This window comes from Lynx rufus, unplaced genomic scaffold, assembly GCF_022079265.1.
Source record: "Lynx rufus isolate CCGP_SWC_20201006 ecotype Redwood Valley unplaced genomic scaffold, mLynRuf1.p SCAF_18, whole genome shotgun sequence".
Lineage (NCBI taxonomy): Eukaryota > Metazoa > Chordata > Mammalia > Carnivora > Felidae > Lynx > Lynx rufus.
Window position 1 is genome coordinate 32,322,738 of NW_025814832.1, and position 10,875 is coordinate 32,333,612.

Here is a 10,875-nt window from a genome sequence, read left to right on the forward strand (position 1 = left end):
GCTTTCTTTTTAATGCAATGTATATTTATTGTAAACAATAATATACAAAAAAAAAAAAAAGAAAAAAGGAAAGATGAGTTTCACAGAGAGAACAAAGGTTTGGGGAGGAAACAAGCAAAACAAACAAAACACAAACACAAACCAAACCTTACCTAAGGACAAAATATGATTTAAATGCCAGGTTTCTTAAGTTACAGAAATAGTTTTTTTTTTTTAAAGATCTGCTTTTATACAGAAAATTGAAAGATGCCATATTATAAGAGTGCTTTAAGATTTTATTCTACTGACTTCTAAAACTGTTAATATATCTTTTTTTTTTAAATTAAAAAAAAAAAGTTTGCTGTCTTTTTTAAAAAGCAATCCTCAAACTCTCCAGCCACAGAAGGAATTAAGAATTAAGGTCTCGTTGGGCTGGTCCCCTCTGCCTTTCTTCCCTATCTCCAAGAGAACTTGCAGGGGACTATCCATGACACATGCCAGCATTGTTTTGCATCACCACACGCACACACGCACACACGCGCACACACACACACAATTTAGGCAGCCCAAAGATCTGTGGCAGAAAACATTGCAAATGACTCAGTGATCCACTACATTTGCAACCTCTCATTTGTACAAAAACAGAAACAAGTTTCCAGTTTGTTTTCAACAAAACCACAAAGGAAAAAAAAAAAAAAAGGACAGACAAAAAGGCATTTATACAAATCTAGGACAAGAAATCCAAAGAAACTTGCTTTTAATAATAATAAAAAAAGATTAAAGAGATAAATAAAAAAAAAACTGGTTACAGTTAAGAACATAATTTAACAACAGATGACCATACCCTTTGAGGAAGGTTCCAACAACCTATTTTAAAGAAGGTAAAATTTAAAAAAAAATTTTTTTTTAAAGAGAAAGATTTTTTTTTTAATGAAAACCTCTCCTTACAGAATAAATAATTTTAGCACGTGGAATGTCTTGAAGGTCAACTGCTGGTGTTCGGAGAGGCACAGTGACAGTGTCAGAGAAAGGCCATAGCATCTGTACCCCACATGGGGCTTGAGCAGGCAACCAGGGGGCAGTGCGCTGGGACACTTGGCTGCTGAAACATTCCCAGAACAGATTTCAGCTTCTTTGCTTGGTTTCTACTTCTCTCTCAAGATTGCAGCAAACAAGCAAACGCACTAAAAAGTAAGAGTATTTTCCAGCAGCATGGTTTTAAGGCTCAAGGTATTTTCTCTTGTTTTTTTTTTTTTAAAAAAAATATATATGATAAAGCTTACCAAATGCTTCTCTAAACTATGGTTTACTTCCATATTTGCAAAATAAGGCCTTTATTTCTCTAAGGCAGCTCCTCCTTGAATCAGAAAGCCTGAGGAATTAAGCAAAGCTAACCCCCCAAAACTGATCGCATAACACAAATTTGTGTTTTTTTTTTATGTTAATACAACAACACGCACACTTTTTTTTTTTTTTTTTTTTTTTTGTAAGAGAAAGCAAATCTGTACAAAAATACTCTGGTTGCAGGAAAAGCTAGGGCACGCTGTTCAACTAAGTAGTTTAGCTGTTGGGAAAATAAGAGCATTTAATTTCTTTTATCTAAAAATATGTATAAATCCCCTCAAAATGGTAATGAATCATACACAGTACATACTAAAAATATTTAAAATAGAGAATATTCCTCACAGAGGACTTTTTTCTTTAATTACTGCTAAAAAATAATTACAAAGTCCAAACAGGCAGAGAGACTGAGCAAATAAATTGATCACACGATTCTCCATTATCCTCCGTGATTGCTCTGAAGAAGGTCTTCGAGTCCGGTTTCTTACGGGTTTTCCAACGGTCCATCCGGCCAAGAGCGGCCTGGCCCCCGATCTGCAACAAGGTGGTAATGCGTCTGGATGGCTAAGGTCTGTGTCTTGCAATCTGGGTCTGAGTTGCCTTTAGCTTAAACGTCTTTACGGAACGAGGCGGGGGAAAACGTCCCCAAGGAAATTCTGCTTGGTGATTTGTTTCTTCGGTTCTCCTTCTGATCGTCAAGGTCGTCATCACCCTCCGTGCAAGGTTTCCTCAAGGTCTGGTGAGCTGTGTGTAGACGGGCTGTTCCCAGTGCTGGGGGCTGTGGGTCTGCGGGATGGAAGGGACCCCGGACGTGTCGGCGATGGGCGTGTACATGGGCCGCTGCGCCGGGTTCATGTAGCTGAAGGTGGAGTAGAGGCTGGAGCCCTGGCCCGCCGCGTGGCTGTAGTAGGAGCCCGAGTTCTGGTGGTCGGTGTAGTCGTACTGCGAGCGGGTGATGGGCGGGTAGGAGGGGCTGTAGTGCGGGAGGTTGAAGGGGCTGTAGGCGATCTGCTGCGGCGAGTGCTGCTGCTGCTCGCTGTAGTGGCTGGGGCTCAGCTGCTCCGTCTTGATGTGCGTTCGCTGGGACTGGCCCGGCTCGCTGCTCAGCGTGGTCAGCGTGTGCGCCGCCTGCGGCTGCGGGGGCGCCGGCTGCGGCTGCGGGGGCGCCGGCTGCGGCTGCGGGGGCGCCTGCGGGGCCTGCGGGGCCTGCGGGGGCTGCTGCGGAGGGGGCGGCGGCGGCGCCTGCTGCTTGGACATCCACACGTGGCCCGGGCCCGTCGGGGTCGCCGCCGTGCTGTTGATGCCGTAGCTCCCCGTGTAGGTGACCTGGCCGTGCGTGGCCGGCACCCCCGGGTGGCCGTTGGGCGGCAGGTACTGGTCGAATTCGTTGACGTCGAAGGTCTCGATGTTGGAGATGACGTCGCTGCTCAGCTCGCCGATGTCCACGTCGCGGAAGTCGATGGGGGGCTGTCGGCCCCCCTCTGGCAGGGGGCGCCCCTCTCGCTTCAGGTCAGCCTTGCCCGGCTGCACGTCGGTTTTGGGGGTGGTGGGTGGCGTCGGGGGCCCCTGGGATTGCCCTGCGGGCAAGGAAAGAGAAGCAGCGCGGAAAAGTCAACCAGGGCCGTGCAGCGCAAAGGCCTCAATCTTAGGAACCCTCCTGGGACCCTCCCTCCAAACGAAAAGTGCCGTTAAGGACCCGCAACCGCGCGGGAGGCGCGCAGCACCGGGGCTAAGTCGCCAAATGATTAACCTGCCGGTACACATTCGGGAATCTCCTTTTATCAGGGAGGGTCCGAGGCCCGGAGGGTCGGGAAGGCCAAATTGCTACTTGTGGAAGAAGCCTGTGTGTGCTTTTGGGGTGGCGGAGCCAGAGAAGAAGGGAGAAGTCCTGAAAAGCTGTAAAGGCATTTTACCTCGCCATAAAAATGAATCCCCTAGGATGGCTCTACATCCGTGTGCGTGTGTGTGTGTGTGTGTGTGTGCGCGCGCGCGCGCGTAGGGACTTCGCGGGGCCCTGGAAAGGGAGGGGAGGAGGCTGAGGCGCTCGGGGTAGTTTTTCCCTCCCCGGGGAGCGCAAAGTCCCCGGGGCGAGTCTGCTAGGTGGAGACCCGGGGGTGTGCCCGTCGGCCGCGGGAGGCGTAGCCGGGGGCTTGTGGGGGGACTCACCCGAGTGCTCGCCGCCCGGGGAGTGCACCTCGCTCATGCCGGAGGAGGAGTGCGGCGAGTCGGCCTGCAGTGCCTTGAAGATGGCGTTGGGGGAGATGTGCGTCTGCTCGGTGGCCTCCTCGGCCTCCGCCTGGCCGTTCTTCACCGACTTCCTCCGCCGCGGCTGGTACTTGTAATCCGGGTGGTCCTTCTTGTGCTGCACGCGCAGCCGCTCCGCCTCCTCCACGAAGGGCCGCTTCTCGCTCTCGTTCAGCAGTCTGGGGGCGGGGGAGGGGGCGCAGAGGGAAACAGAGGGGCTTCTGTGAAACCGGCCGAGCTGTCAGGTCGGCGGGAGGGGGAGGCGACCCCGACCGCTCGGCTTCTTCGCGCACAACCCCTTCCTCCCTCCTCCCCGCTTTCCAGCCACTGCTGCAGCTCATAACTTAAAAAAAAAAAAAAAAAAAAAAAGTAAAAAGAAGGAAGAAAAAAAAAAACCCAGAAAAATAAATCTCGGTTCTTTCAGTCCGACCTGAGCGGTCACTCCCGGCCCCGCCCTCTCTCCTCTTCTATTTTGGAAACCCTGGAGATGAAAATAGCTCTCCGCTGCTCGGCTCTAAGTGCCTTTGCCACCGTAGGTTACCGGCCCCCGCCCCCAACATCTTTAAAAACTTTCCAAAAAAACAATCGGCAAGGAGCTTTCCTGCTCCCTCCCCCGCCCACTTGCGTCCACCTACTTCCAGCAGCGCTCCCCCCATTCCTGCCTGGAGTCTCCTCCAGCCTTGATGTCTGCGCCCCCCCCATCCCATCTCCTCGGTTGTGAGGCTGCACGGGAGAGCGCAGTTGGAGCGAGTGGGGGGCAAACTTCACTTCCCACCCAACCCCCCACTTGGGATTGAACTTCACAGCGACGGGAGATAGCGCTGGCAGCCCCCTCCCACCGCGTCTCCCACAAGTCCTCACCCACCCTCCGGCTCTCTCCGTCCCCTTCCCCCCAGCCCCCCCCCCCCCGCCTCCCTCCCTTCCCCGAGAGCAGTCCAAGAACTTTGTCAAACTCCGAGCCAAGTTACACTTCGTCCCCCCCCCCACTGCGCCCCCCCCCCCGCCGGCTCCGGGACCGGCAACTCCCGCCTGCTGGGAGGCGGGGCACGGAGACGGTGTCGCGGCCAGCGCCCCCCGCCGTCGCGGAGCCCACCCCGCTGCGCCGGCCCTACCTCCAGAGCTTGCCCAGCGTCTTGCTGAGCTCGGCGTTGTGCAGGTGCGGGTACTGGTCGGCGAGCTTCCTGCGCGCCGCCTGCGCCCACACCATGAAGGCGTTCATGGGCCGCTTGACGTGCGGCTTGTTCTTGCTCGAGCCGTTGACGCGCACTGGCATGGGTACCAGCGTCCAGTCGTAGCCCTTGAGCACCTGGCTGACCGCCTCGCGGATGCACACGGGGAACTTGTCCTCCTCGCTCTCCTTCTTCAGGTCCGGCTCGCCCTTGGAGAACGTGTTCTCCTGGGGCCGCGTGTTCTCGGTGTCCGAGCCGGAGCCCGAAGGGCAGGGCGAGCCCGCCGAGTCCTCGGACATGGTGGGGCTGGGGGCGCCGGACAGGCCCTTCTCCTGCTCGTCGGTCATCTTCATGAAGGGGTCCAGGAGATTCATACGCGGGCCCGGGGCAGGGGGCGGGTGGCCGGGAAAGGCGAGAAGCCGCGGCGGCTCGGGGGCTCGAGGCGCGGGCTCCTCTCCCCTCGGCTGCCCGGACGCGGAGCGAGCGGCTCCCGGGGAGCCTGGCGCGTCACCCGGCTGCGGCGGCGAGCACTTAGGAAGGCGCGCGGTGGCCAGCCCGCAGCTGCCCGCTCCAAGTGGGGGAAGGCGAACTGGAGAGGAGAAGGAGGAGGGGAAGAAAGAGAGCAAAAGCGGGGCGCTTGCACCCCTTCTCTTCTCCTCCTGCAAAGAAAAGTTCCTGGAGTGAAAACTGGCAAGTCGCGGCGCCACTGAACTTTCCAGTGAGTTTCAAGCTCCGCTCTCAGCTCCTCAACTCCCAGCCCCGGGGCTCTTTAATAACTACTGCTCCTCACCTTAGAGACGGCCAGCCAATCACAGCACGGCATTTCAGGGGTTGGCAGGCAGCTGATTGGATTCGATTTTGCGGGGAGGAGGATTGTGGCACTGGGCTTGGGTGACGAGAGGGGAGGGGAAGAGCGGGGAGGGGAGCGCTGCCTCTGGTCTGGCTGGGGGGGGGGGGCGGGGGACCCAGAACGTCCAAGTGTGTAAGTTTGCCGTACTCTCGTAATGTCAGAAGTTTGGGGCCGTCTCCGCACGAATCTTGCGTGCCTGTGTGTGTGTGTGTGTGTGTGTGTGTGTGTGTGTCTAGACCAAGATCTGCCTCCACCCCCAAGCATTTCTTTTCGCTGCCTTCTGCGCGGTACCGGAGACTTAGCGAGAGTTTGCAGCGATCAAAAAGCAGTCCCTCCTTCACGCGTAGCCCAGTGTATGCGCCTGGAGCCTGCCTCCTCCGAAAAGTGCTTAGAAATGGTCTTTTGAAGCAAATGTTTTGGTGACTCAACGCCCGCTGTTCCTCTGTAATAATCCATATAAATAGATTAACATGCTCTGCTTCGCCGGGGCTGCTGCGACTGGTAGGGATTCTGCTGCGCTCTTGCAAGGGGAATCAATGAAAACCAAAGCTGAGACTGGCGGTGGCGGCGACGCGGTAGCCCCGCGCCCGCGGGAGCCGTCCCGCGCCACAGCGACCTTGAGCTGTGACAAGCCCTTCTCCCAACCCCCCCGCCCCCAAGCCCCCATCCCGCGACGCTGCCCAGAGATAGACAACTGCTTTGAACGTTCTGCTTTTCACCTCCCGGCCGAGAGACGGTAGTCGGGTCCTATTGCGACTCGCAGACTGCTAGGAGTTCTGGGGGAGGGGGTGGGGGGGGTGTCTCTGATGTATCTCGAGTGAGATTTGCGCACAATCTTTGTGTTTGCACCAATTGCCTTTAGTGCCTGGTTGGGTATCAGTTCTGGACAAGGAAAGTGCTAGACGCCTGCGGGTTACATGCCTTCAGGATCGCAAATAACAGCACAACTGTGGAAATCTCTTAATTTTAAACTTCCCCCTTTCTGGCTCTCCCAAATATCCGCCTCGAACTAAATTATTGTCACGGTGAATGAGCCGCATCACAGCAGAGACTTGCTGACTTCTAATTTGCACATTGCAAGATTTCAAGGATTGGTTTTCCTTGAAGAATTGTTTTCAAAGATCTCGTTTTCTCTCGTTTTCTTCCGAAGAGGTCGACGTTTCTTATAGGAAACGGAGCTCTTCAGAGGGTAGTTAAGTTACCACTTACAGTTAACTACTATTTACTTTTTAAACGAATGTAACTCACTCACAGTGGATGTCTATAGTGTCCTACATAGTTTGTTTACCAGTTTCAGAGACCTCCGGGTACAATAGCCGCGGTATTCATGGCCCCGTGAATTCGCTGGGAAAGTGTAAGAACAACTTCGTCCTTTCTTTGGAGAAGAGAGTCCCGCGTAGTGTCAACTGATTTCTGTGTCTTGGGGAGGGGACATTTATGCATATAACTGAGTGATTCACAGACACCTGACCCAGGAGGACACTCCGAGACCAGAACTTCGGGCGGATATTTTAACCAAGGCATCTGTATTTAGTTGCATTGTTCTCATGTTTACTGGCTTAAAAGCACCGAAGACTGGGACTTGAAGATATTTTGGAATATTTCTCTAAATATTTATCGAGATAAATACGTGCACCTAGAAATATATATTTAATACACTTATGTAATAGGAGGATGTAAAAAACCGAACTTTAAATCATAAACTTACAGTGTTTTGTACATTTTCTCTTCGTTTGATGCAAGCATTTTGTATTCTTGTATCTTCTTGAAAACTTAGGAGAAACAGTGGACTTTGAAAATGGCGCAATTTTCAACTGAATCCAGAGGGGGCGCCAAAAGCTCAGAAACTGCCGAACTCCCAGAAACTGCAGGAAAATTTAGATGGTGGTGGGGGGTGGGGGTGGTGTCTTCCACTCAATCAGGACTGCTCTGCGGCTGAGATTTATCTTTGCAGAAATTCCTACTACCCGATATTTCCTCCCGTTTGGATTCACCTCTGGGCAGCCCAGTTACAGGAAGTGGGAGGTGTGTGTCCATGGGGGACCCAGCAAGCAAAGAGTGTTCAAAGTGCCTGACGTTTCTGGTCTGCACGGAACCGGGAGACCGGGTCCCCGAAGGACCCCCGTCTCCCAGTTACCAGACGGCGCCCTGTGCTCCATGTGCCAGGACCAGGCCAAGTCTGACTCGCGGACACCACTGATTAGCCAGTGGGGCGGTCCTGCGTTTCCGCAGGGGCTCAGGTGCTGATTCCCCCACCTCCACTCAGGGGGCCAGTTCGCTCTCTTGTGAGTTTCTCGGGTCCCCTCTGACGTCTCCTCTCTGCCCCGGGAAGACGCTCGCGGTCTGCCGACCAGAGGACCCGCATCAGAGCCAGCTGGAGGGAAAGGAACCCATTATCAGCCTTCAGGTTACAGATCTGGAAACTGAGGCTGTTGGCTCAGTTTTAGCCAGAGCATTCTGCCAGGAGCCAAACTCGCTGGGCTCCTCATTCTGGTGGGGATAAGGAAGGGAGAGGGCGCAGGTCAAGAAAAGCTGCAGGCAAGGAGATGGGGTGGGGGCACTTCACAAGCTCGCAGCAGCGAGCATTCCGGTCTCCACTCGAAGCCAGCGCCGTTAGGTCTGCCGCCAGGAGCAGAGACTTGGAGGTGCAAGCGGATCCCAAGGGGGAGCTCGGGAAACCGAGGTCTGGGATCACCCCTCCTCCCCTCTTTGGGCGACCAGGGCCGGCGCCGGGCTCAATTTCCCTAGCCTGGGCCGCCAATCTTCCTCCGCGTCTAAACGGGCGCGCCGAGTCCCGGAGCCCGGAGATGTTGGCGTAGGGCGAGTTTCGCGGGCTCTGTGGGGCGGTGCGAACACCCTGCACAGGGTGGGGGTTTCCTACTCCGAATGAGGGTGGCGGTGGGTGCGAACGGGGTTCCCTTTACCTGGGGAATTAGGGACCATAGTCTCCCTCTCCAAAATGTCGTAGCAAAAGTGGGGAGCGTGTCTCAATCCGTTTTCAGCAAGGATGCATGTCCCAGAATTCGGTTGGGTTGAGCAGAAGAAGCGTCTCCCAAAGATCTCAGCCCTGGTTCTCTATAGAGGTGCTCAGGGAAGGGGATACCCCTTCTCGCTGCCAATTCCCTGGGGCGCGGTTCCCTTGAGATTAAAGACCCCAATCCCTGGGGGGGGGGGACCTTTGGGTCCCTGCGCCCTCCGCTCCCAGCCTCTCCTCGGTAATTAGTACTATTCCCGGGCGTGGAGCGCCTTTGTCGGCCGCTCTTCAGGCCAGTTCTCTGGGGAAAGGAGCGGCGGCGGGTAAGCCCAGTCTCAGGAGGGGCGTTGGGCTGGACAGCAACAGCAGAGGGGAAAGGAAAGTGCCAGACAGCTTCGTAGGTGCGCAATAGGTATCTATGGAGGGCCAAATGCATGTGACCTTTGGACGTTTTGCCCGAGTGGGTGTACGACCCCGTCACAAGCCTCCAGAGACCCCAGCGACCGTTTTGTAAACGTATGTGACTGTACAGTCTTACATGTGGAATTCTCCCCAGACAGGCGCCCTTCTTTGGGAGATTATCCCACATGTAGAAGACCCCCCCCTTAAACTGTAGGCCAAGAAGCGCGTTTCGTCTTCTTCCCTTTTCTGTTTTCTAACAGAAAGAGGAGTGAAGTGGACGGAGGTGCTGGGTGAGGGAGGCGTGGACCGGGAAAGTGCTCCCCGGTGACCTGGCCGGGGTGTGAGGCCCCAGGGGCTTTAGCCCAGCGGGACGCGCCCCGGGGGTGCAGACCAGAGCCAAAGCAGGGGACTGGACTAGCTCCTCCAGGACCGTCTTACTAGCTGAAGGGAAAAGAGGGAATGGGAGGGGGAAGTCCTAGTTCCGAAGGGCCTGTTGTGTTTCCAAGGGGTGTGTGTGTGTGTGTGTGTGTGTGTGTGTGTGTGTGTTCTCCTTACTTTTCCGAAAATATGTCTCAAGGCAGTGTACAAGGGAGCCTTGCGTCTTTTGGATTCCCTCAATGCATCCCTAGAACGGCCTGGAAATTTCCTTAGGCCAAGTTTTATGACCAGCCTCCCTCCTTCTCCTTTTTAAAATCTTTAAGGCATTTGCAGCTGAAGGTGCTTTTGCCTTGTTGATCTAAAAATACAAATAAAGTAAAGCGCTCAACACCCCGGTGCTTCCTTTTGCCGCCGACGCCGACAGGCCAAGGAGGCTGCCCTCAGCACCAAGACTTCCTCCGCAGTTCCTTCCACCTGTACCTCCTCCGTCACCCCCTCCCATCCCCTCCCATCCCCTGTTGGTTTAAGGGTGCTCTGTCCCAAGGGGGGACAGACAGAGCTGAGAATCTCAGAGGACAGTTTTGTGTGAATCTCCCAGGGTAGGCTGGGTGGTGCAAGGACTTCATCTCAGCCTGAAGGGACTGGAGTCAGCTGCTCCCACTAAGCCGTCCTATCGGGTGGGTCATTATGTCGGATCTTTATTAATCCGAGAAAATATGTCCATCAGACCACGTTAAAGGAGAAATGCTCTTAATATACAATCCCGAACGAAGGTAGCTGTCAGAATTAAAGACGAATGCTCTTGCGACTTTCTTGCAAGCTTTTTCTATCTCACCCGCCCCCCTCCAAAAGACCCCCTGGGGGGAGGGGTGCGCGAGCACATCTCCGGGTTTGCCAGGACCCACAGCTTCACTGGGTCAAACCGGGCGCCCTGCAGCTGCGAGCTGGGCTGGGCTTTGGAGAAGCGTGAGCGCGCAGCCGGGTTGCCTGACTTCGGGCAGGAGCTCCGGTTCTGCCCCCGGGAACCGCGAGGGCAGAGCCCGTGAAGTCAGCCCCCAACTTTGGGGTTTTCCGGAGGACAGTGACGTCCTCACGCGGGGCGGGGGGGGGGGGGCTCAGGCTGCAGAGTGTTCTCGGATCTGTGACGTCAGAAAACTGCCAGGGGGTTGTCGGACCCTGAACCCCTTAGAACCGCCCCCCGGTGTTGGGGGGGGGAAGCTTAGGAAAGTGGGGGCCACAGGGAACGTGGGGGGGGGAACCCGCTGGGCTTCCAGCCAAGTCATTGTTTATTTCAAATTAATTTCTTGGTGCGCGTCCTGTCTGCAAGCCTGCGGGAGAGACAGCGTTATTACCCGGTTCCATTCCGGTTTTGTTTGAAGGGGAAGCCAGGGGTGTCTCCAGCACCGTCTCTGCTTTGAATAGGCAGATCAGAATATTTTTGAGAAAGCGGGGTTGTTGTTTTTTTTTCCTTTTCCCACTTTTCTCCCCTTTTCTCTTTAACATCTTTCTCCCAAGGCCCTTTCACTGACGTCAAAGGT

General features: G+C 54.7%; 1 protein-coding gene across 1 annotated transcript; it reads right to left on the minus strand.

Moving 5' to 3' along the window:
- Window positions 1–2,049: 2,049 nt before the first annotated feature.
- SOX9 (SRY-box transcription factor 9) lies at window positions 2,050–5,107 on the minus strand. The gene is made up of 3 exons (XM_047081743.1): window positions 4,677–5,107; window positions 3,487–3,743; window positions 2,050–2,897 (listed from the first exon to the last, which is right to left on the minus strand). Exons 1-3 carry the CDS (start codon window positions 5,105–5,107, stop codon window positions 2,050–2,052), a joined length of 1,536 nt encoding a protein of 511 aa, XP_046937699.1.
- Window positions 5,108–10,875: the final 5,768 nt, after the last annotated feature.

Excerpts from the sequence above, each read along its gene's own strand:
- SOX9 (XM_047081743.1), bottom strand. The coding sequence starts at position 5,107 with ATGAATCTCCTGGACCCCTTCATGAAGATGACCGACGAGCAGGAGAAG. Across the intron at positions 3,744-4,676 it reads ACGCTGGGCAAGCTCTGGAG|ACTGCTGAACGAGAGCGAGA; the intron begins GTAGGGCCGGCG and ends CCCCGCCCCCAG. Across the intron at positions 2,898-3,486 it reads CCCGGGCGGCGAGCACTCGG|GGCAATCCCAGGGGCCCCCG; the intron begins GTGAGTCCCCCC and ends CCTTGCCCGCAG.